Here is a 24695-nt window from a genome sequence, read left to right on the forward strand (position 1 = left end):
TTCAAAACAAAACAAGTTTCTTTTATAGAAAAGAACATTTCAAATGTAATGTAAATCAAAACATAAAAACTAAAAAGTTTGTCGAACAATAACAGCATTCAAAGGGCGATAAAAAGATACTGTCATTTTACATGTTTAAATTCAAAAAGTTATATGACAAGGGTTTAAAAAAAACAATTTAGAATTGACTTACTTATCCTTTTAAATCTGATAAAAACAAAGTTGCACTATTCTTTGTGGCTTTCTCGCTTTTTCTTGAAGAATTCTCATTTCTACATTTTACTCCTCTTTACCATAATATTTTTTCAAATTTTCTCAAACTGGGCGGCGTATTTAATGCGAGCGAAGGGAGAAAAAGATCTCCGGTGGAGGCTTAGAGTCAAACTTTGAAGATATCTTTTTATTCATTTGTTGATAATTTTTTTAAGCCAGCTTCAACATCCGAAGGACTTTTAGTGCGTTCAGCTACAGCTTAACTGGCATGTGACACCGGGTACCGGCTAGTTTATATTAATTGTCCTTTGACTTTCAAAAAATAGTATTTAAAAATTATGAATTTATAATAATTACAAAAAACAAAAACTTTGATAATTCATTAGTGAAATATTCAATAAATTCCTAGTTTCAATTTTCAGTGGGCGTTTTTCTAGGGCTTCGTTTATCGCGCAATTTTTTCGCCACACAAACTTTCTCGGCCGCTCGTAATAATTATGCATTGCCAAATTTGGAAAGAAAAGTTTTGGTCAGTTTTATGCATATATTAATTTGCGAGATATTCTATTCGACAATTGAGCGCATTTTTCGTAGACTAGTCGGAATACTTTCTTTTACTTGCGGGATTGACGGTAACTTTTCATCTTCGTTATTTTTAAAATGAAGCACAACCGAAAAAAAACGAAACTTCAGAAAGTTGCGTATTTCCAGTGAGTAAACTATTCTGACAATTAAAAAAATTGATGATGATGATCTTTTTTCGGTCAGGCAAATGTCTCGTATTGGGGGTTCTAGTCTTGAACCCTAAGCCTACGCAAGATTGAAGCGTTTGGGTAAACGAGACAAAACTCCAAAAAAGCTCGTGTTTTGAAGCGCTTCCGTGCGATAGAAATATCGCCGTTTGTGACGCACTGATTTTTGTCATAATCCCTAATTTTTACATTTACAGTACCGTAAGCTGGTCTAATATCAACACCCCTCGTCTAACTCTGACACCCTTCTTTAGAGACAGGAATAATATAAAAGCTTCAATAACTGATTGAAAAAGGATTATTCCTCTCTGACCACTAAGCAAAGAAAAACAGTTTCAACCTTTCTATCAATTTCAGCTGATAAAAAGGGTGTCTGAATTAGAGGAGGGGTGTCGACATTAGAACAATTTACGGTATATACCTTAAATTCTCTTCTATAATGCTTTCTTTTACTTTTTTTATAGTTCAATCATGTAAGGTTTTTATATGACTATCATTGTATCTTTATAAGCGAGAATGGGCCTTACTGTAGGGCCTGATGTTACTTTAAATATATACCATAAGAAGTTGGTCTAATGTAATGTCGACATCTCTCTTCTAATTTTGACACTCTTCTTTAGAGATAGAAGCAATAAGAACTGAGGAAGGTCGGGATTACTGATTGACTTTGAGCCAAAAAAAAGTAGTTGCAATCGATTGTGTTCAATTAATTTGGTGTTTGATTAGGACCCTCCCGGCGCTCCGGAAACTTCCACAGTTTTCCGGAGCAGCTAAAAAACACAATTTTTCTCTCTGGAAAGTCATGGAGCTGATGGAGCTCTTCTGGAGCTTCCGGACCGGAGCAAGTGATTCTTAATACAGCTCCCGGAGTTCCGGTGCAGAGCAATCGCTGAAAATCTTCTGGTTTTTGGAGCACGAAAAAAACGGCACTTTTTGCTCCGGATGTTTCTGAATCATAGTCCGTATAAAAAACCCCGGTCTGGAGGCCTATGGTTTCTTTCTATTATTTCTTACTTGAACTTGCGTTGAGAAATCATCTTGTTCTGCTCACTTTTTGATCATGTGATTAAATTTTGAACCAATCCCAAGGAAATATTTGCTAACGTGATCAAAAACTGAGCAAATCAATTTTTATAATCGTTATTAACAAAGGAAAAAGTTAACAAAAAGTTACAACAATAGGTTCCAGACCAGGGTTTTTTATACGAACTATGGCTGAATCAAGTTCACAAAACAATTAATTAAAACTTGAAAGTTTGAAACAAAATAAAACGTGCAGCAGCCAAAATCAACCAACCAAAATTTGTCATTCAATTCCCGAGACAGTGCTTCAATTTTTTAGGCCTAGTTTATACGCTAGTAAAGTAAGAACAATTCCCCACATGTAAATAGGTCAGTGTTTGAGGTCCAGCAAAACAGTGTTTTGATTGTCCGGTGGACAAAAATATCCTTCTCCGCACCAGACATTTGACTACCTTAAGTCGGGTGAAGAGATTGTCCGGTGGTAAAAAAATTTCTCATTTTACACCAGACTTGCGCGTGTCCAGTGTTCCTAAAGTTCAGTGCGTCGGCAGGGTCCTGTTCCGTTTCCTCCGTAGATCTTTTTCTTGGGAAGTTACCTTAAGGGAACTTATTTTGGCGGGAACTAATTTTTGCAAAACATCTAGTTCCCGCCAAAATTAAATATTTTGCTCACTCGCCAAAATAAGTTCCTGCTGAAATTGAATTTTTTGTTTCCTTGCCTTAATAACCCCTGAAATTCATCAAAATTGCTCAAAATAAGGCAAAATAGAACAGATTTACGCTGTCATTCGCCAAAATTAGTTCCCGCCAAAATTAAAAAATACACCATTCTCCAAAATTAGTTCCCGCCAAAATAAGTTCCCTTAAGGTAATCTTCAAATTAGTTCTCAAGCTTGGCTTGGTTCAAATTATTTCATCTGTGGCTCAAATTTTAGGCAATTTCTCATAGTTTTTGAGAACGTTAATTTCATCAACTTCATATGGCTGGTCAGTCCACAGTCGGCTTCAACATTAGCCTCGATATCCAAGCTCAAAATTTTAGAAAAAATAAGTTTTACCTCAGCCAGACAAAGTTCTAAAATTATAGAGCTTGGTTCACCTAGAAATCAGGTGAACCCCTATTGACAGATTTTCCTGCATGAACCCCATGGCTGCAAATAAATATATGCACATAATGACATGCATAATTTCAAGATGGTACCCCAGAAGTGATAAATCAATTTAGAATGTCAGCCTTGACCATAAAATATAGACAGTGTGGTGGAAAGTCTGTTAGGCAGAAAGTGCAAAGTGAATTTTGGGGAGACAAAAAATTATCAAAACAAAACTTCCAACCCAAAACAGCACTACAAAATTGGCAAACAGAATTAAGAAGAATTGAAGCAAAATAAAGAATTATACCTTTAGTTCTTTACACGATGCAACCAAGTCATTAAGAAGATTTAAACAAGAATATCTAAGCAAGTATAAAAAGAAAACAACCAGAACATCTAAAAATTCCCATGTTTTGATCTTCCCACTTCTTCCCTACCATTATTGTTATTTTTATTTGGATGCATGGTCAAACACCCAAGGGAGAAAATTATTAGGCATTCTATTGTTATTTGCTTCGAAGAAGAAAAACCAGGGAGATTTGCAAAGCAGCATACGCGCCTGCTGATCGCCCGTGCGATCCATCCAAATACTTTTAGGCGGGCACTTCAAGTCGGCTCGCATAATTTCTTATACGCGCTCCACCATTCAGATCATAATATCCGCACCAGACCGTAAACATAAGAAATATCAAAATCAAAAAAAAGTTTACGGGCTGGATATCCAGGCTACTTCAACATATACACATGTTTTTATTTACTGGACCGAAGTGCCTAGTAAAACAATCCGGGGGTAAGTGGCGAAGCAACACAGCAGATTATTCGTAAAGTAAAGAAATATCTTTTGGCATTGACAATCAATTAATACATTATACTATATTTCCTTAATTCAAAAATCAAAAATTCATTTTTCATTCGCGAAAAATAAAAATAAAAGAAGTATGAATTAATATTACATATTTTAAGACGCCCGTCTTTTACTCTCGTTTAATTTCTGATCTCGGAACGTGCAAAACCCTCGTCCGCCCAATATCCACCCAATCAGCTTAAATTCACTTTAATTGTCCTTTGACTTTCATTCAAAAAATAGTAAGTACTTAAAAATTATGAATTTATAATATTTTACAAAAAAAAAAGTTTGATATTCAATAAATTCCTAGTTTCAATTTTCAGTGGGCGTTTTTCTAGGGCTTCCTTTATCGCGCAATTTTTGCGTCATACAAACTTTCTTGGCCGCTTGTAATAATTATGCATTGCCAAATTGTCAAAAAATGGTTGAAATTTAGCAAAATCAAAAACATGAACGAAAAAAGCGACAAAAAGCAAGAAAAACAACCATTTGAAGAAGCTAAACAAAACCAAACATGCACTCCCACCTCCTGCTCAGATGATGATGACCAAAACCGTCTAAAATGCCGAAAATGCCACTGCATGGTACACTACAATTGCACACAATTACCGCTTTATCAGCTGCAAATTTTTGCCAACACTTATAACGAACAATATCTATGTCAGAATTGTGTGCGGATAACACGATCTCTAATGAGTAAAATAGGTGAGAACTCGTATCATATGATGCAGAGGGAGATTGAGAAGAAGGACGACGTCATTAAAAAGCTCAAAAACCAGCTAGCCAAGAACTGCAGCCTTAAGAACGATATAGAAAACATCTTAACCAATAAGATGGCTGACTTTGAAATAAAAACCAAGCAGATTATAAAAGAAGAAATAAAGCAAACGACGAATTACATAGAAAAAACATCAGAAAAAACATACGCTGAAATAACTAAGAAACACAAGGATAATTTCAAATCAGCAGTGAGAGAACACCAACAACAAAACAAGAATGAAGAAAGAAACATCGAATCAAGAAAACGAAATATTATTATACATGGAATGGTGGAATTAGAGGTAGATAACAAAGAGGAACAACAGGAACAAGACAAAATAGATATTGAAGGTATACTAGGTAACATTGGCATCCAAGATATCAAACCGTCCCACCATCATCGAATTGGACAAAACCGAAAAGGGCTACATTGGCGTCCAATCAAGTTGATCTTAAAAAGTATAGAGGAAAAAGAACGGATAATGCAAAATCTGCATAAGCTGAAACGATTCAATGAAATTGGTGGCTTTAGCATCACAGACGACTTCACCATCAACGAAAGAAAAATTATTAAAGATATGTGCCAAAAGGCGAAAAAATTAATTCAAAAAATGATGATTTCGTTTGGCATGTAAGAGGAAGCCCTAGAACAAACCTTCGCCTAGTTCGAAAACCTAGGACAAAGACCAAAACAACGTCTTCTCTTCTGTCCATATCTTCTGACGACTGGACGACAGATGAAGAATTAGACAATTTATAAATCTAAAATTATTTCGTAGAGGTCGATAGACCTGTGAAATATAATTCTATGAATAAAAAATAAATTTGGTTCTCCATTGTCAAGTCAGGATCGATGGTGACGTCACCTAAGCATAAAAAAGAAAGGATTTTGTCAGTTTTATGCATATATTAATTTGCGAGATATTCTATTCGCTGCGCGAGCGCAGTTTTCGTAGACTAGTCAGAATACTTTCTTTTACTCGCCGGAGTGATGGTAACTTTTCATCTTTGTATTTTTTAAATGAAGCACAACCGAAAAAAAACGAAACTTCAGAAAGTTGCGTATTTCCAGTGAGTAAACGATTCTGACAATTAACAAAATTGACGATGATGATTTTTTTCGGTCAGGCAAATGTCTCGTTTTGGGGTTCTAGTCTTGACCCCTAAGCCTACACGAGATTGAAGCGTTTGGATAAATGAGACAAAACTCAAAAAAGCTGGTGTTTTGAAGCGCTTCCGTGCGATTGAAATATTGCTGTTTGTGACACACTGTTCATTTAAAAGCGCCAGGTTATTTTTCCATGAATCCTTTTAGAAGTTTTGCGCTGCATTTTTTGCTTGAGAGTCAGGTAAACGATATAGCGCTTTCGAAGCATTAATCTTTGATTGGTACGCATTTTGACAGGGGCTCTAGTAGTGTGACTAAAGCCTCGGGGACACGGAAACAAATTTTCATGCAATCGCAACAAATTTTTTTTGTTGCAATCGCATGAAAATTTGTTTCCATGTATGTCGCATGGGTTCCAGAACGTAAAACAAAATTTATGAGAATGAAACTTTTGTTTCAGTAACAAAAACTTTGAGCGAAAAAAGTTGCCAATCAAGGAGATTTAACGTGGGGACACAGTGAAACATATTTATGCGATTGCAACAAAAAAAAATTTCCGTGTCCCCGTAATACACCGTTTAGGAGTGTCGACTGCGCACGCGTGATTTGATTTTAGCGATCACGGAAAATTCACTCTCCTCCGTAATAAAACGGTAGGTAAACATCTGGTTCTCATAAGGAAACATAGCAGAAAAACGGTAGGTAAAGAACTCCTTTTAATCATAACTTCTTTTCCTCTTGATGAATTTTTGTGAAATTTTCAGGAGAGACTTATAAAATTATCATTGATATCATGTTCAAATATCTAAATCATTCTCTTTAAAGGAGAGACAAATATTCACAATGTTTACATTCCTCTAACCTTTCACAGTACTAAAGTGCGCATTTTTACCTACCATTTTTACCGGGCCTCTGCAATGGAGTACCGTGAAATGGCGAGACTCCTAAACGGTGTATTAGCTTAACTGCTTATTTCCACACTTATACAAAACTTAAAAGGTTAGGGCTTTGGGTAGTTGAAAACAAACTTTAGAAATGAACCCTTGCCAATCTTATACGAGTTATCCTGTCTGGGAAAATAGCGAAACTTATAAAACGAATAGACGTGTCAACTGTACTGTGGTGTGGACGTGGTCGTGGAGGAAAGGAAAATAGGGGTAAAATAGGAGACTATGAATAGTGGAAGATGTTAATGTTTGGCAACCAGGATGAACAGCAAGCCAATCTGGAAAGGAGGGAAATGTTACGCCGGAGCTGCGCCAACTACGACCCTGCCGGTGCACCCGACAGTCGGGTGCTGTTGTCGGGTGCTTGAAGTTAGAAATTGTAACACCCGACAGTCGGGTGCACTTTGTCGGGTGCTACTCTCGGGTACCTAATAGGCGTCCCCCCCCGCTAATTAATTTTTCGAAAATTTTCCACCCAGGACATTCTTATTCCAACCCCCCCGCTTATTAATTTTTGGAAAAATGTTTTTGAAAGTTCCCTTTTTTGTCTTAATTCTGCTGTATTAGCCTCCTTTTCAAACATTTTCCACCCAGGACATTTTTATTCCAACCCCCCCGCTTATTAAATTTTGAGATTTTTTCCAACCCCCCTGCTTATTCCAACCCCCCCCCGGCTATTAGGTACCCGAGAGTATATCTTTGACGCTCTTAACAGCACCCGACATGTAACGGGCGGGCGGCGATTTCCGAAGGGCGGAAAAACGGGTTCTTTTTAGTACCGCTACCCCGCCCGTAGTGGGTGCGCGGCGTTTTTGACGAAATTACTCTCTCGTCAAACCAATCTCTTTAGTTAAAAAATGTGATTTCTGATTCTCGGGCTTTGATGTTCTTGGGAGAAGTTCACGGATTAACGTTTTTTTCTTTCTTTTTATTCATTCATGCGTGATGAGCGACTTGTAAAACAACGACACGACGATGAAGACAAATAGAGATGTTTCATCAATGAGCCACCAAATCAACGCAACCTTCACTAGTACTTAGGTAGGCAAAAATCCATTCTGGGTGGTTTATCTAGGTAGGTTTTCCCTCTTTTACCTACCTGAAAATCGTGTGTCATTAAACTCTTAAGTCAGTGTTTTTTACACTTTTGGCAAAAACGTGAAAACTAATTTTCGTCAAAAACGGTTTTTTCAGTCTAAAATCACGATTCTTGAGTATTTTGGGATGAAAACTTCCAATAAGTTGCGAATTATCATTTCAAATCTATTGAAATTTTTTCCTCGAGCAATACTTGATGAGATATTCCAAAAAATTAGATTTTGTGTTTTTCTCATTTGAAATTGTTATATACAAATTTCAAAGTTCTAAATACGATTTCCTTACACCTTCATCCCTGAATTTCGAAAAACACAAGCGAAGAGCACTTTTTTATTGCTTATTCCGTCACAAAAGTCAGTTAAAACTAAACATAAATTTTTAAGGTTTTATCAAATGATTTTGAGTCCTATAACATCTAAACTTGGTGGAAAGTCTGCTGAGTCGTGCAAGATTACCCTAGAAAGTTTTTAGAATGATATTCCAACCCTTACAGAGTCAATAAGTATTTGAAATTCCATTTAACTTGGACTATATGGAAGCAAAATTATTTAACCATATTGATTATCGAACAAAGAAAGAATTTTTAGCATGAACTCATAATGCATATCAAGATAAAGTTACCGAATTTTAACAATGAATACTAATGAAATAATCTAAAGGAGCTGAGAAAGATTAAAATTCCAACAAGAAATATCAGAAAAACCTAACCATAGTAACCTCTTTGAGCTTCTTCGGACTATTCCCAGTTTGAAAAGCTTAGAAACATAATAAGTATCAAGAACTCGATTAATTGTAGAAGTAAGATATTTCTAGAGTTCAGAAGGATGAAATATTCCGTTTTTAAAGGGTTACCTAGTTCTAATAATGCAAAGAAGTTGAAGTCTACCAGTCACCCAAGCAATGTAACATTTCGAATTCCAACAAAAATATATATTTTTTCTGGCACTTTTCAAAAGTTTCATGGAATAAATAAATCTTTGCACGCTCTAAACTACAATACTTTCGATGAAAAGTTTCTTTGTCATAATATGAAACAAGTCTGTAAAAAGGAGCACTTTTGAACGAGAAGCTCAGATTATGGATTATAACTTGACATGAACGTAAAGATGCTTCTGGGTAATTTATTTCGTATTTTTTTAACACAAGGACTAGTTAGGAATATATCAATCTTAGAAGGCTCTCTATCACAAGTAACGCTTTATCAAGTGATTATCTAACCTTCTCTTCGAAAGGATTTGATGAAAACATGCGAATGTAGCAAGTCATTTAGGATGAATCATTGCATCCGTGACTTGCATGATTTTTTGTAAATTTGGAATATGTCATTCTAGAGAGCTCCAAATGAATTTATATCTTACCCTACGGATAAAGCAGGCTTTTTACTATCAGTTGGTGGTTTACAAAAAGATACTTCTGAAATGAGACCTTTTCTACCAAACTAATAAAAAAAGAGTACCATGATAAAGGGTTATGCAAAAAGTGAAATATGCAATCCCTGCATGCTCCATTTCCAAAAAAATGTTAACTTTTCAATTCTAGGGATGCTTGAGATTGAACAAGTGCTTGCTTGAACATGATTTCTCAAATACTACCCAATAAAATTTTGAATGAAGTTAATGATTTATCCAACGAAAAAGTGGAATAACTCCTCCAGAATTGCTCTAAATGGAATAATTCTTCCTTTTATGGATTGTGAACGCTTAAAGGCTTCTGCCTGCCAAATTTTAGCCCAAAAGCTTAAAAACTCAATGAGCTATTGCCGATGGAATATTTCTTCCATTTCCCAATGGAATAAATTTATGATTAACTGCTCCAAACTTTGAAAGATCGTTACTTTTAGTACAATAACGCTATATAGTTCATTTAAAAAGGAATGGAATCTTTAATCTTTTCTCTCTCCAATAGAACCACTAAATTTGATAATGAACGAAAACTTGCTCTCTAAAATTTGGTTTTAAAAAAGTGCCCAAATTTTCACGTTTTTGCCAAAAGTGTAAAAAACACTGACTTAAGTGACGTTCAATTTATCTGAGCTGACTGAGTAACTTCGTCAACTGGACGCTATATATCACCTGGGTTTTCGCTTTGTACCAAAAAGCTACTTGTATGCCGAATTTTTTGTTCTATCTTTTTAGCGTACCATCACTATTCTTATACAACCATTGCGTACATACGTACGGTACATACAAACTGTTTGGATGGCTGGGGAATGAAGGAATGGCGTGTGTGTTGCTCAAAAGAAGAAAATTGGACAACAACCTTTTTATAATATAGATCATGTTCTAGACGTCGCGGTTCCGTATCGTTCCAAAACGAAACGGTTCTGAAACAAGTGTGAATAACGCCAAAATTTGAAAAAAAGAAAAAAAGAAGACGTTACAAAGCAAAGCAGATCGGAACGGTTTCGCTCCACTATTTTCATCGGAACCGAACTGCTCCGTTTTCTTGCTCCGAAACGCTCCGAAACCAATATGAACACTATCGCGGAAACACTCACGGAAACCATACCGGAATGATACGAGACCGTAACGTCTGAACATGGTCTTGCAGACAATCTTTGAAATACATACACTTAAAAATATGTAAAATAATAAATTATATATAAGGCCATTTGATCATCAATGCATTCCCTCTGCTTTCTTTCTGAAGGAGATAGAAAGTAGAAAGATTTATTAATAGACTACTACCCTTCACGATTTTGAACCTCTTGTCTATCCACAGCTTTAATATCCATTACATTATGTCTGAGATCATAAAATGCCTGATAAAATATTTTTAAAAGTATCCATAGAGTTAGTAACTAATTTTAAAAAAGCCATTCCTCTCTCTGGAATTACGCATCTCTACAAGCCATTTAGAACGCCATGGCAATTACGTCATTATGAAACTAAATATCAGATGAGATTGAGCTATTTGTAACACGATATTAAAGGTAATTAACGTCTTACCTGGACAAACCAGTACGTCCATGTGTTTTGTCATCAGAATGTAAGACTAAAATACGAAGAAAAGAAGAGAGGAAAAAGCGAGCGGGATGTCATGCCTCAAACCTAAACACGGAGAAATAGATTGACCATCGAGTGCAGGCTGGAATTTAAGAATATCGAAACATTGATATGATCAAAGTAGAGAATCAAAAGAAAGACACGCCAATTTTTTTACGACTGTAATGTAAATATCAAATTAAAAATGATTACCTGTTTTGCTATTTGATTTATTTTCTCTTATTTGCGACTCTAAATAAAAAGAATGATATCGAGATTTAGTTGACATGAGAGGTTGGCCCTCAGTGGTAAAGGTTAATGTCAAGTATGGCGTTTCTATCGTATCGATCAGTAGTTAGTAGTAAAAAAAACCTAGGATACACGGGACGAGGTTGCGACCAAACTCGTACCCAGAGCCACTTGCATCGCACTTTTTAATTTTACTTATGGACGCGATACAATCGTTCCACGAATAACAGAGCGCTATATCAGAATAATAAATTAAAAAAGCAAACTAAGGGACTGGGGGTTCGAGTTTGGGTGATAATTGCCCTTATTACACCGAAGCTTATTTTTCTCTACCTCAGAATTTTCGTCACTTTCCTGCCCCCGAAACTTTTTTCACCTTCACCGATTAGGACTCGAAGATCTCTATTAAACCCATCGCTGATCCAATTTTTACACGTCGGCCTTTTTCCGCCAGTGACGAGAAATAGTGCCTTATAAGGGCCGATGATGTTCATATCATTTGACTGACGCTCACGGCATCGGAAAAGATGGCGGAAAATAGTATAGAGCGTAAATCCGCCAAATGCCCATCAGGCGGAGTCGGGTGTTGATTGTCGGGTGTTCTCACTAAGTTAGGAATTTTAAGCACCCGACTGTCGGGTGCACTATTTGTCGGGTGTTTTCGCAAATTTAGAAATTTCAGCACCCGACAAAACACCCGACAGCACCCGACTGTCGGGTGCACCGGCAGGGTCGTCGCCAACTTAACTGGGAAAAGTTGAGGCAGCAGATCTCAAACCTCAAATCTATAGTACGGTACATCGGAAATCTAAGCCACAATTTCCAGACTGGACAGCACAGCAGGGTCTTAGTATCCTACAGTTAAACTGTAAACTAGTTTCACTCTCTTTTAACAACCAACCACAAACAGGTTCTATGATTAAAAAATGAAATGTCTGATGAGAGGTTTATACTCACGGGCAGTAAGACGGAGGACGTTTTGTAGTTGGTTAACGTCGGTTGTATAAGTATCAATTTCGGTGAAATAATCAGACGTGCTTAAAATTGTTGACGTCTGCGATCTTACCGGTGTTAGAACTAAAATCGGATTTTAAATCGGGATTTTTATAGAATTTTCCAAGAGCCGTGGTTAGACTCACTTAATACGGAACGATCTAAAAAAATAACGATTGTCGCTTCGTCGATGAAGCCAAGGGTACCGAAGAAGAAGAAGCTTTTCAAAACAAAGATGGCAGACCAAGCAAGCAGCAATGGATGTGCTAAACAAAGGTGGATCAAATTGAATGTAGGAGGGAAGGTATTTTTAACAACAAAGACAACACTAATGAAGGAACCAGAGAGTTTTTTATCAAGACTTATTTTAGATGACCCTGATTTACAAACAGATAAGGTACAGATTACTTTAAGAACTAGCCGTATTTGTATGGGTTGCAAACAGTAGTCTAAGAGGCGAGGACAGAGGGGGAGGGGGTAGAGTACCCTGCCCAGTTGGCGACCGAAATTTTTTGATTCAAATTTTTCACTAACTTTTTACTTTTTTGAAAAACCTTTTCGACCAACGGTTAGACAACTTTTAACATGCTCTTCGTGTTTGTTTTGATTTTTTATTTGAGGCGATCTTCTTAGAATAAAAAACTTTCGAAGTGAGCGGTACTAGTGCCCAGTTCCCGACCAACGTACCAGTCTGCGACCGATCGCTAAAAAGAGAAAATCAGTGCTCTACTTGCAGGTAACGTCATATTAATTGATCAGGATGATAAAAAAACTCATAAGCTTTCCCGTATTAAATTTATTTGCATTAGTTCTTTTGTTTTAAAATAGCTCACTTACATTTCCCTTCGGCATGTTTTTTCAGAATTTTTCTTCAAGTCGCCATTTTTTTCTAAAGTTTGTTTTTGTTTTGTTTTGAAAGTGGCGGTCTATGGAGAGTCTTCATTTGATAAAAACGCGGGAATTTTTTATGTTTACCCGGAGATTCAGTATACCGGTTTCCTTTGTTATTTCAATCCGGAGCCAGAAACCTCGCATTGGAGCTGTCAAGTTAAAGACCACGGGCATGTCCCTTGAATGTTTTGATTGCAATGTAAAGTCTTCTTTTTCTTCTCTGCGTCTGAAATGTTTTGATCGCAATGTAGAGTCTTCTTTTTCTTACTTTCGATTTTGTCGGTCGCAGACTGGGCGTCTAATTTCGAAACTGATTGCATCAACTTTTTTATCAATATTTCAGACGAAGGAAACTGTATTGAGCTGATTTTTATAGAAATGCTTTCTAACATACTCATCGTTTTGGACAAGTATTTTTTGGAGTGGCAGTTGAAGCGTTTTTTCTTACGAAGCTTTTTTTGTCCACAGGTAGCCATTTTTTATTTTTTTCGAAAAATCCGGTTTTTTCGTGTGCTTCCGTGCAAAGTTGGATCTTTCGGATTCTACTCGTTCTTTTCTAGAATTTTTTTTACACAGTACGGGAAATAGATCAAGGCAGATAACTACCAAAAGAAATTCTCCAGAGGTTTGTTATTGTATGATTTTTCTGGGTTCAAAGACATTCGGTCGCCAACTAGACCGGTCGCCAACTGGGCAGGGGACTCTAGCGACTCCAGAAGTCATGCAACTTTCGTTGACGTCAAACCAAATGTTTCATTTTTCCGTGAACTTTGAACCCTTCAAACTTTTTTTCTATGTATGCTAAAACGTTCCGGTTTTTACTAAATAGTCGGGTGTTTAAGATAAAAACTGCAATTATTGCTCTTTTCGGAAATTATTGCCGAAAACGGCAATTTTTTTAACGATGAAATGCTGAATCAGCAGAAAAATAAAAAAGTAAATAAATGAATTATTGCCGTTTTTGCAAATAAAAGTTGATTTTATTATTGAACACGTGGTATTTCAGTGTGGCTGGAACCTCGATATTCCAGGATTAGAAAAAGCTATACCTGTTATCTTTTTTCTTTAAAGAATCAACAAGCCATCAACATCGATAAATTACACACATTCCCTCAGAAACTTTTAAAATTATCTGCCATTATGACTTTCTTGAAGCCGTTCCAAAATTAACCAATCGGATTAGGTATTGGAATTCCTATGGGAGTTCTTTTCCGAAATTTGTAAAATAGCTAAGTCGGCAAAAAAACTTTTCCCGGGGGTTTGAGGAATAAACAGAACTGTTATCATTTGATTTTTATTCAACCGTATACCGTAGAGTCGTCTAATCTCGACATACGTCTTGCAATCTCGACATAGCTGTAGGCTGGTCTTCGAAATAAAAAATCAAACATAAACAAATACATACCAAAGTTATCAATCAATCACTAAATTGTTCTCTCTCTCAATCCACGTCACAGATTGTTAATATAATATGAGAAATGTGAAGTGTTATTACTTATATTTTATTTGAAAAGAAAACTTTAACGATGTAGTAATCGCTAAAAACTAATTAGCATACTTTCAACGAAGATGTCCAAATCACAACAACACAACATTTTGCACGCGAGGAATGTTTTAGTAGACATTTTTACCGTGAACCGAAAATAATAAAAAGAAACTGGTTTCCTTTAGAATTTAATGTGACCGCCATACTGGCCATCACGGCGTGCGGCCTGTTAGCGCCTAGAGCGTGTGTTTTTATATATAAGGAAGGGGAAACCAGGCTAAGCGCGCGAATTATTTTTATCACGTGACTTGAAGCGTAATAAAGTTGTAAAATTTTAATGATGGACACGAAAAAGTTACGAGGAAGTTTGCATGCGTTTCGTGTGTTATGTGAAATTGCTTATAATTTGGCTGTTTTTTTAATTGAAAGGATTGCAATGTTTACTGAACTTCTAGTTTGATGGATGAACTTGTTCGATAAGAATGATACCAAGAATTTCATTCAAGGTTTGTTTTGATTATTTTACAGATCCGGTGTCGAGATTGCAAGACGTATGTCGAGATTAAACGACTCTACGGTATTTAAATTTGCGCTCAAAAATACTTTAATAAATAAGTTAATAATATTCAAATATACTATTTGTATCTCTCAGAAAATAAATACTTACAAAACGACATAGTTTATCATTTGGACTACCCCGTGTTTGGACCATTCTATCGTGGGCGCAAAATAGGGCGGAAACTAAGTAGCACCCTCAGTGCAAGATTGCCGCCTCATCTTTATTCGCCCGCACGAAAACGAGCTAATCATTTTTTTCTCGCGCGCTCAAGGGGAAAAGGAAAGTGATCGATATTCTTTGAAGAAAAAATCGTCAGAAACAAACCCAAAGACCAAAAGATGTATTTTGTTGTTGAGAATCGATCCTGTGAAGATGAAAAAATTTCTGCTATGCGTTTTTTTCGGAACGCTGAAAAACTCTAATTTCGATCTTCCTTAAGGTAAAGAGGTTGCGAGATTTGGGCTAGCGAGGCAAAAATCGCTAAAAAACTGGTAAAATCGTAATCCTCAAAATCGAAGTTCCAGCCTCACTGTATTTGACACCCTCGCGATAAGTAGGCCCACTGTGCCTCGTTTAGTTTTGTTTTCAACTGGTTTTTGTTGGAAATGCAGATAGCAAAATCGAGTCATATGTAAACAAATTTACAACGGGGTTTTGTTATCTCTTTCTGGCTGTGTTTCGGCATCGATGCAGGATCTTTTAACATATTATTTTAGAACTTTTCATGTTATTGAGCAACGAAAAATTGAAAAAATCACTTTTAAAAATCCGAAAAACCTTTTTCTCGATGTAATTTTACTATTTTCAAACACCTCTGACATCTTTGTCCTTAAAAGGACAACACATTTTGCTGATTCAGCATTTCATCGTTAGGCGATGGGAATTTGATGTTCTGTTTACCGTCGCGTTTCAAAAAATATTTGACGCGGCAAAATTTCATTATTCATTATTCATTATTCCTACCTGGTGATTCTAATCTCCAACGAAGTTGAATTCCACCGTGAAATCGAGCTGCTTTCACTTTCGGAATCAAAATGACATGCGCGAAAATTCAAACGCGTTCGAGACGCGTCTAAAACGCGAATTTTTAAAACGCCCTTGATGCCGCCCACTGCTTAGGGGACCCGTCCATATTCATTTGACAACGCAAAACGTCAAATTGACATTATCCTCTGAACCCCCCCCCCCCCACCCCCCACACATAACGTCAAGCCAAAAGTTGTAGCCATATTTCATCTAAGTTTTCCCGTTTCGTCGCAAAGTCCGTACTTGGTTGTACCTGTGCGTGTATGTGTTCTTTTAACTAATGACCTTTATTTAAAAGAAATTTTTAAAAAGCTCCACTTGGCGCTAGGTCCGTTCCGTGCTTTAGGCGTACCACCTTCTTTGCCCACTTGTGCGATGTGGTTCGCTCGATCGCGCAAACAATGAAAATATGATGTAATGATATCATAGCGCGAACCAATGGGATTATGCGAGCAGCAAATTTTCATGTTCTTCATACAGGAATATGTTTTCGAAAGCTTATAAAGTATAGTGTGGTTGGTGGTTACAAATATCCGCGATTTTCACAAAAAGGTATACCTTTGATTTCTTATAACGTCAAACCTAACTTTTGAAAACCCCCCCACCCCCTCATAACGTCAATTTGACGTTTTGCGTTGTCAAATGAATATGGACGGCTCCCCTTAAAAAAATGCATGCCCCATTTGCGGACGTGATTGGCGCACATTTTGCTAGCGAAGATGTTATTTTTGATTCACTTTGAGTGTTTTGGATAGCTTGGCACAGGAAAAGAAGAAAATAATTGCAGTTTTTATCTTAAACACCCGACTGCTAAATGAAAACCCATGATCTTAGCTTTCCAGCGGTATATAACACTGTGGACACGAGCTAATTGGTAAAATGCCAATCGTTTTGCAACATTTTGAAAATTGTTTGCCAACGGGAGAAAAATAATGTGCAATTAACGATGAACAAATGTGTCTGGAAACGGAGGAAAATGTATTTGAAGGCTGAAACTTTGTATGTTTATCAGAAAAAGGGTGAGGAATTCAAAAATCACATTCGCTAATTTTAGTTCTTTCATTTTCATGTAGTTTTTTTCACTTTTTTGCTTCTTTTGCATGGGAATGTCCCATAAAAAAGATTTTATTTCTGCCGAAATGGATTTTCTTTTCATTTGGGGTTTCTCATTTTCAGAAAAACTTATCCAGTATTCCAACGAAGCCATATTTTGATTTGTACAGAAATTTTGCCCGCTCAAATCAAAATACGAAAATGGTCAATCTCACTAAAGCAAAACATTGCGGCCACAGCTAGGGTGGACAGGCCAAAATTTTCAACTCGATTTTTGGAAACCAAACTAATTTTATTTGAAAGTCCTTACCTTTGTGAGAAAAATGAGGGGTCATTTATAAGAATTGGTTAAGTATTCCCAAAGTTATTCCATTTTCAAAACACAAAAAAATCACCTTTTCAAAGAATCGCCTCCTTACACCACGCCAGCAAGAAATAATTTTCTGAAGCACCAAAATCGCGCCAAAAATGGCGGATGAAATCTAGTCTTCCGTGTGGTGGGGTGTGGAGAGTTTTGCCGGTGTGGTCTGAAAATCGGCCCGATGACTGCTAAACTTTAGCTTATCCCTAATGAGCTGGAAATGATAGCTAAAAACAAATTTCACCACTAGAAAGCTGAAATCCTCAGCTTTCAGATGGTGTATGGTGCTTAAATGAAAAAATCCGCAATCTTGTTAAAACATCGCAATTTCTTCTTATTTTTCGAAATTCCAGACGGCCTGTAGATTTTCAAATAAAGCACTTTATGATAGATTGTAGCCTAATCTTACCCTGGGTTTACTAAAAAAACGCTATTGAAAAGATGAACCAGCTCAATAGCGACAGCCATTTGTTTCAATGTGGGTCGAGAATTTTCCGGTGCCGTGGTCAGCGCTAAATCGTGTTTTCACTTTGACGTCGAAAAACATGAATATCTTTGGAAAGAAAATAGATACTTTGATGAAGTTTTTTTTACTTGTTTCCCTGATAATTCCTGATTGATTAAAAAAAAAGAATGAACAGATTTGGATGATTTAAAGGTAAGTATTAATGCATTGAAGTTCATTTTTGTAAATTCTTCCTCGTTCGGCGCAAAAAATCCCGGCGAGTGCGCACCCTACCACAGCATTTCCCTGGATAAAAATTCTGGTCACGTGACCATCAATGAAAACGCTTCATTTCCCTGGATTAAAGTTGTGTCTACACTAACACGCGGGAACCAGCTAGAAAAAGAAAGAAAAAACTGGGGGTCAAATTAAATTTTTCTCCCTTCTTGCGGCAAATATAAAAGACTTTAAGAGGCCATTTATTTAAGAAAGGGGTGTTATATCATAGATAAATTATGTAAGTAAGTGATATTTCAAAAAGTAACAAGTTCATTAACAATTTTATTTTGAAGTTTGTTTTTAAAAACAAAACCCCCTGCTACCGTGAGAGGTCCTAAAGCCGACACCCCTGCCTAATTCCGACCCCCAAAAATAACTGTTATGAAAAAAATTCTATGTTTACAAACATTCCCTCTCCAAGTTGAACGATAAACTATTGCTAGAACTCTCGAAACAGAACATCTAACAAGATAGCTGTAATGTCAAGATGTCAATTAATGTCAGTGAAGTCAAGTTTGAAGATATTCTTTATTAGAAAAACAGTTAAAAGCAGTCAAAACGCAATTTACCTTACCTCCTGAGTTTGTCTCTGTTATGCTAAAATATAACAAACCTTTGTCATGCTGTCTAATTACAAAAACCTCCAATCACTACTTCTCCGCCATCTTGTTTTACTTTAAATGCCGTGTTTTAAAATTCCTTAGCTACATTATATGTACGAAAAAGGTTTTTTCTCCAGGTTTTTTCAATCCCGGGATTACACTACGAGGGCAGTTCCGCCCGCTTATTTTTCTTTTGGCGTTGAGCCCTGGGGATACTTAACAATAAAAGAGATTTTAAGATTAATGTTGAACAGGATATTCTTCGATAAATTCAGGCGATACTCAACAAAAAATAAGGTGGTTTTAAACAAATCTTTGACAAATTGGCGTTTCTTTCTGTTCTAATATATGCAAATCACGTTTAAAAAATAATATATTTCCGCCTTTACTTTCACTTTCGCTTTTGTGTTACGCGATTCCAATTGGATGAATACCGCTCGCTAACAAATTACGATTGGCTGTAAGTCTTTAGCTTCGGGATTATGATTGGATCATTTCCCGCGTCACGGTTGAATTTTGATTGGTTGAAAGTTTCTGAGCGTGAATTCTGATTGGATGAATACCTGAAAAGTAAACAATAGTATGTAAGTATTTTGCTTATCAAAACCTAAAGAATTCCAGGGGGTTTTATTTACTTTGCATGACGATAATGAAGCCTACAAAACACCGAGAAAAAAAACCCAATATAGAACAGGTGTATTTTGTAATGTAGAATATGATAGCGTGAATCTTTTTGAAATTCTATGTCAGGATTTTTTCTCAATGCCCCGTAACTATGCCCGGGGTACTCGTTGCTAAGACCTTATGTTAAAAACGAAAGCGATTACGGCAAAAAGTAGCAATTCTCGTAATACCTCAAATATTGATACTTGACTGTACTGAATGTAATTAAAAAGTGTGAGTTGTAAAAATAATTACCTTTTATTCTGGATCAGTTGCTCATATTTAAAACGATAACAGTTTTGTAATAAAAGTGACTTGTGTGGGATAAATACGTAACAACTTGGGCTGGTTTCCATCAAAAAACAAACAGACTAAATTGCAAAAATGGCGCGAAGTTGAAAAAAGGGCGGATGCGGTAGCAATTAATTTGAATAACAAACATCGAATCTAGACATATATCACCTTCATTGTATATATTCTTTATATCGTTTCAGTCAAACATTCACTAACGTAAATATTACTAAAGTAGAAAAACCTCCTGGTTATTATTTATGTTTGACTTATTCACTAATTCTTAATGGAGTGAAAACACCATGGTTGCAAGAGTGACACTCAATGAGATGAAGCAGGACCGTGACGAACCAATAAGGTCCTTTGCTGCACGTATCAAAGGACAAGCTGGCATATGCAAATACATCCTCACTTGCCAATGCGAGCGTGAAATCAACTACAGTGACCATATACTGCGTGATGTAGTTGTTCAAGGACTATATGACAATGATATCCAACTTGATCTTCTCAGTGACCAAAATCAAGACATGTCACTTGAGGAAGTCCTTCAATTTGTTGAAAAGAAAGAAGCTGGTCGACGCTCCGCCAACAAACTGCATGACTCCCAAGCAGCTGGAATCAGCCAATACAAAAGAAACCAGCGAGAGCAGGTCAAAGAAGGGTCCTGTAACTACTGCGGCAAGAAGGGTCACGGAAAGAACTCATCATCTACCATCAGAAAGATGAAGTGTCCAGCCTTCAACAAAACATGTGATTACTGCCAGAAGAGCCATCACTTGGCAGTGGTTTGTAGACAGAAGAACAAGGCAACCACCGAAGTATCAGCATTGGAATCTTTCCTTTGTTCTACAACCTCCAACACAAACAATGCTCTTTCATCATCCACTGCTCTCGACCACCACTTATACACAGACAGATGGATCAAGAGAGATTCCCAGCCACAGCCATACATCAAGCTCTCTGTCTCGGTGGCAGCTAAAGATTACTCAAGACTTGGGTACCATCTAGATGAGAAAAAGCACACATCATCAACATTTGAAGCAATGGCTGACACAGGATGCCAGAGTTGTGTCATTAGCATCAAACACCTGCAAAGACTTGGCCTTGGAGAAGAAGACTTGATACCAGCGACAATGAAAATCAAGGCGGCCAACAACAATTCTATGCCAATCCTTGGAGCTGCCATCCTCCTCGTCAAGGGACGTTCAGCCAACGGTGACACCAAAGAGACAAGACAAGTGGTTTACGCAACTGAAGTAACCAACAGATTCTTCCTCAGCAAGCAAGCGTGTGTCGAACTTGGGATCATATCAAACGATTTCCCCACGATTGGTGAAGTTGGTGCAATCCAAGAGGTAGAAGATGAAGGACAGACAAGCTCACCTGATCCTACTTCAGAAGTATCCATCACATCATCCCGACCACCAAAGAGTGCACTAACATCAAACTGCGACTGTCCAAAGAGGGAGCTGCAACCAGCAAAACCTACGAAACTTCCCTTCCCAGCAACTGAAGAAAACAGGTCCAAGCTACAAGACTGGCTCATCAGCTACTATCGCTCCAGCACCTTTAACACATGCAGCCATCAACCACTTCCAATGGTAGACACCAAGCCACTTCACCTGATGATCGATCCGTCTGCAACACCAAAAGCATACCACACTCCTGTGCCTGTCCCTTTGCATTGGCAAGAAGACGTCAAAGCTGGATTGGACCAAGATACAAGGCTGAGGGTAATAGAGCCTGTCCCAGTCGGGGAACCCGTTACCTGGTGCCATCGAATGGTGGTCTGTGCAAAGAAGGATGGCACACCTCGGAGAACCGTTGACTTCCAGGCGCTTAATGCAAATGCCACCAGGGAGACCCATCACACAATGTCACCATTCCACCAGGCCTGCCTTGTTCCCTCCGGAAAGAAGAAGACTGTCTTTGATTGCTGGAATGGCTACCACAGCATCCCACTTGAACCAGACGATCGTCATCTGACCACCTTCATCTCCTCTGGGGAAGATACAGATACAAGGTTGCACCCCAAGGCTACATCGCTTCTGGTGACGGATATACCAGAAGACTGGATGAAATAGTCTCGAACGTCCCAGACAAGACCAAATGCATCGATGACTCACTACTCTGGGCAAATGACATTGAAGCTAGTTTCTTTCAAGCTGTTGACTACTTAGATTTATTGGGGAGAAATGGTGTCACACTCAATCCTGAAAAAGTCCAATTCGCCCAAGATTGTGTCACGTTTGCTGGCTTTGAAATAACTCTGGACAACGTCAAACCGTGTAGAAGATTCTTCGAAGCAATTGAGGACTTCCCAACCCCTCGCAACATCCACGATATCCGATCATGGTTTGGCTTGATCAATCAAGTGTCTTATGCCTTCCCATCCGCTGAAATACTCCAACCATTCAGACACCTCCTTCGTCCAAACACACCTTTCATATGGAACAAGCAATTGGACGAGACGTTCCAACTATCCAAACAGCTCATTGTCAACCAAATTGCAGAGGGTATCACCATTTTTGACAAGGACAAGCCAACGTGTTTAGCTACTGATTGGTCGAAGAAAGGCGTCGGTTACTGGCTCCTGCAGAAGCAATGCCAATGTGAAGGCTCGAAACCTGGTTGCTGTCATGATGGATGGAAGATCACACTGACTGGCAGTAGATTCACAAACAAATCTGAATCCAATTACTACCCCATAGTCGGCGAAGCATTAGCGGTCGCTGATGCACTGGAAAAGACAAGATATTTCACCCTTGGCTGCTCAAATCTGATTGTGAACACCGACCATGAACCCCTTCTCAAAATCTTCAGCGACAGATCTCTAAATGACATCCCAAACACTTGTCTGAGGGACCTCAAAGAAAAGACCCTTCCATTCAAATTCACCATCACTCACATCCCTGGCCTGAAGAACATCATCCCAAACGCATTCTCCAGATACCCAGTTGGTGAAGCACCTAAAGACACTGGGGATGACGATTATGACGAAATCTTGTCCATTGGATCCGCCTTTCAAGCAATTACATGGGACATGGTGAAAGTTGCTACACAAAGCAGTGTATCTGTGGCTGTGAAAAGGTTTTATTAATGACTGGTCGAAATATTAAGAACTTAAGTAGAAAACTAGAAATCCAAACAGAAAATAGACAACGAAAAATGTAAAGTCAAGTTCTCAAGTTCTTGTAAAAACGACAGTAAAAATAATTTTGCTTCTACTAGCACAACACACAAAAACGCTCTCTTACTCTCTCTGTGTCGAACTAGTTTACAAACAAAATAGTTACAAAATATAAACCCAATCTAATTTCCCATGAGGGGCAATTATCTAGACGCAAGGGAATGTGACGCAATGCAAAACAAAGAAGCCTCATGAGGCGCAATGAAATGAAAAGACACTAAACAAAAGAACTTATATACACCCGGGATTACAAATTAAACATAATTAAAACTCAATCATCAAGTTCATTAAAGATGGCTTTTCTGCCATCAACAACTGGCTCCCCTTCAAGATTCTCAATCTTGAAAACTCCTCGGTGGGGAATCGCATTCTTCCAACAGGACAATATTCGAAATAGGTCGTTCGAATTCACCGTACAATGTTTTAACTGTCACCTTTCTACAGTCACCGTGTTCGTCCGTATTGGCAACGATTATGCGCCCGAGCGGCCATTGATTTCGCTTGCCGTCCATCTTTAGCAGCACAATATCACCAATTTGAAAACTTCGTCTCTTGCTCGTCCATTTCGTTCGTTCTTGAAGTTTTGTTAAAAATTCCTTTTGCCAACGAGTCCAAAATTCGTTGACAGCATGTTGAACACGTTTCCATTGTCTTCGTGAATATCCAGCTGATGAATCACTGAAGGCACCAGGTGGTGGTAACACAATCTTGGACTTTCCAGTCAGCAGCATCATTGGAGTTATTGGCTTCAAACTCAAAGGATCGGAGATATTCTCCACAGTCAAAGGTCGAGAATTCAAAATACATTCAACCTCACACAGCAATGTCCTGAAAGACTCATCATTGTACGATTGGCTATGTGTCAACAGAATACCATTCAAAACATTACGAGCACTACGAATTTGACGCTCCCAAACACCACCAAAATGGCTCGAATATGGGGGATTCCTTTCCCTAACGATGTAATCAGCATTGAACTCATCTCTCAAAAACGATTTGATTTTACTATGATCAAGACTCCGAAACAATTCTTTCAACTCACTTTGACAACCAACAAAATTCGTACCATTATCACTTCTTATCATCCTGATAGAACCTCTTCTACAAATAAAACGTCTCAAACACAGAATAAATGAATCAGTATCCATAGAAAAGACAGACTCAAGATGAACACTTCGACTCGACAAACACGTATACATCACACCCCAACGCTTAACCATCGCTCGACGTTCCTTTACAAGGAAGGGACCAAACAAATCAACACCACAAAAACTGAATGGAGGTGCTTCAAGAGTTCGTTCAATAGGTAGATCTGCCATAATCTGAGTACCAAATTTACCTCTTAGCTTACGACATAGAAAACATTTCCAGATTACAGACTTGACAAGAGAGCACAGACTACTAATCCATATACCATTGTCCCTTATCTCGTTCATTGTTGCATTCCTTCCAGAATGGAAAACTTTCTCATGATAGAATCTAACAATTGACTTTGCAACTTCTGAATCTTGAGGGATGATTACAGGATATTTGATAGAATCATGAAGTACAGACCTCTTCAAACGACCACCTACACGAAATAAACCAACTCTATCACAAAAGGCATTCAACGAAACAAGTTTAGAATCAGACAAAGAAGAAAAATATTTTTCTTGAAGAAGTTTAAAAATCCATGTTGTTGCTCTGGATAAAACGTCAACTGACAGAAGACTGTCAAACTTAAATTCAGGTGTAGATCTTGTTTTTCTATAACGTTTACGAGTCTTTTTTCGACACTTTTCA

General features: G+C 37.6%; 1 protein-coding gene and 1 pseudogene across 1 annotated transcript in view; both read left to right on the plus strand.

The window, feature by feature from the left end:
• Positions 1-12260: 12260 nt before the first annotated feature.
• LOC136819665 (BTB/POZ domain-containing protein KCTD5-like) overlaps positions 12261-24695 on the plus strand; it is a 31348-nt gene continuing 18913 nt past the window's right edge. The window contains exon 1 of the mRNA XM_067075909.1: positions 12261-12464. Within this exon, the coding sequence (XP_066932010.1) occupies positions 12303-12464 (162 nt within the window). The 5' untranslated portion in view covers positions 12261-12302. The remainder of the gene's footprint in view (positions 12465-24695) is intronic.
• LOC136819543 (uncharacterized) lies at positions 20026-22823 on the plus strand (annotated as a pseudogene).

This window comes from Clytia hemisphaerica, unplaced genomic scaffold (assembly GCF_902728285.1).
Source record: "Clytia hemisphaerica strain Z4C2 unplaced genomic scaffold, Clytia hemisphaerica genome assembly, whole genome shotgun sequence".
In the NCBI taxonomy this organism is placed as follows: domain Eukaryota; kingdom Metazoa; phylum Cnidaria; class Hydrozoa; order Leptothecata; family Clytiidae; genus Clytia; species Clytia hemisphaerica.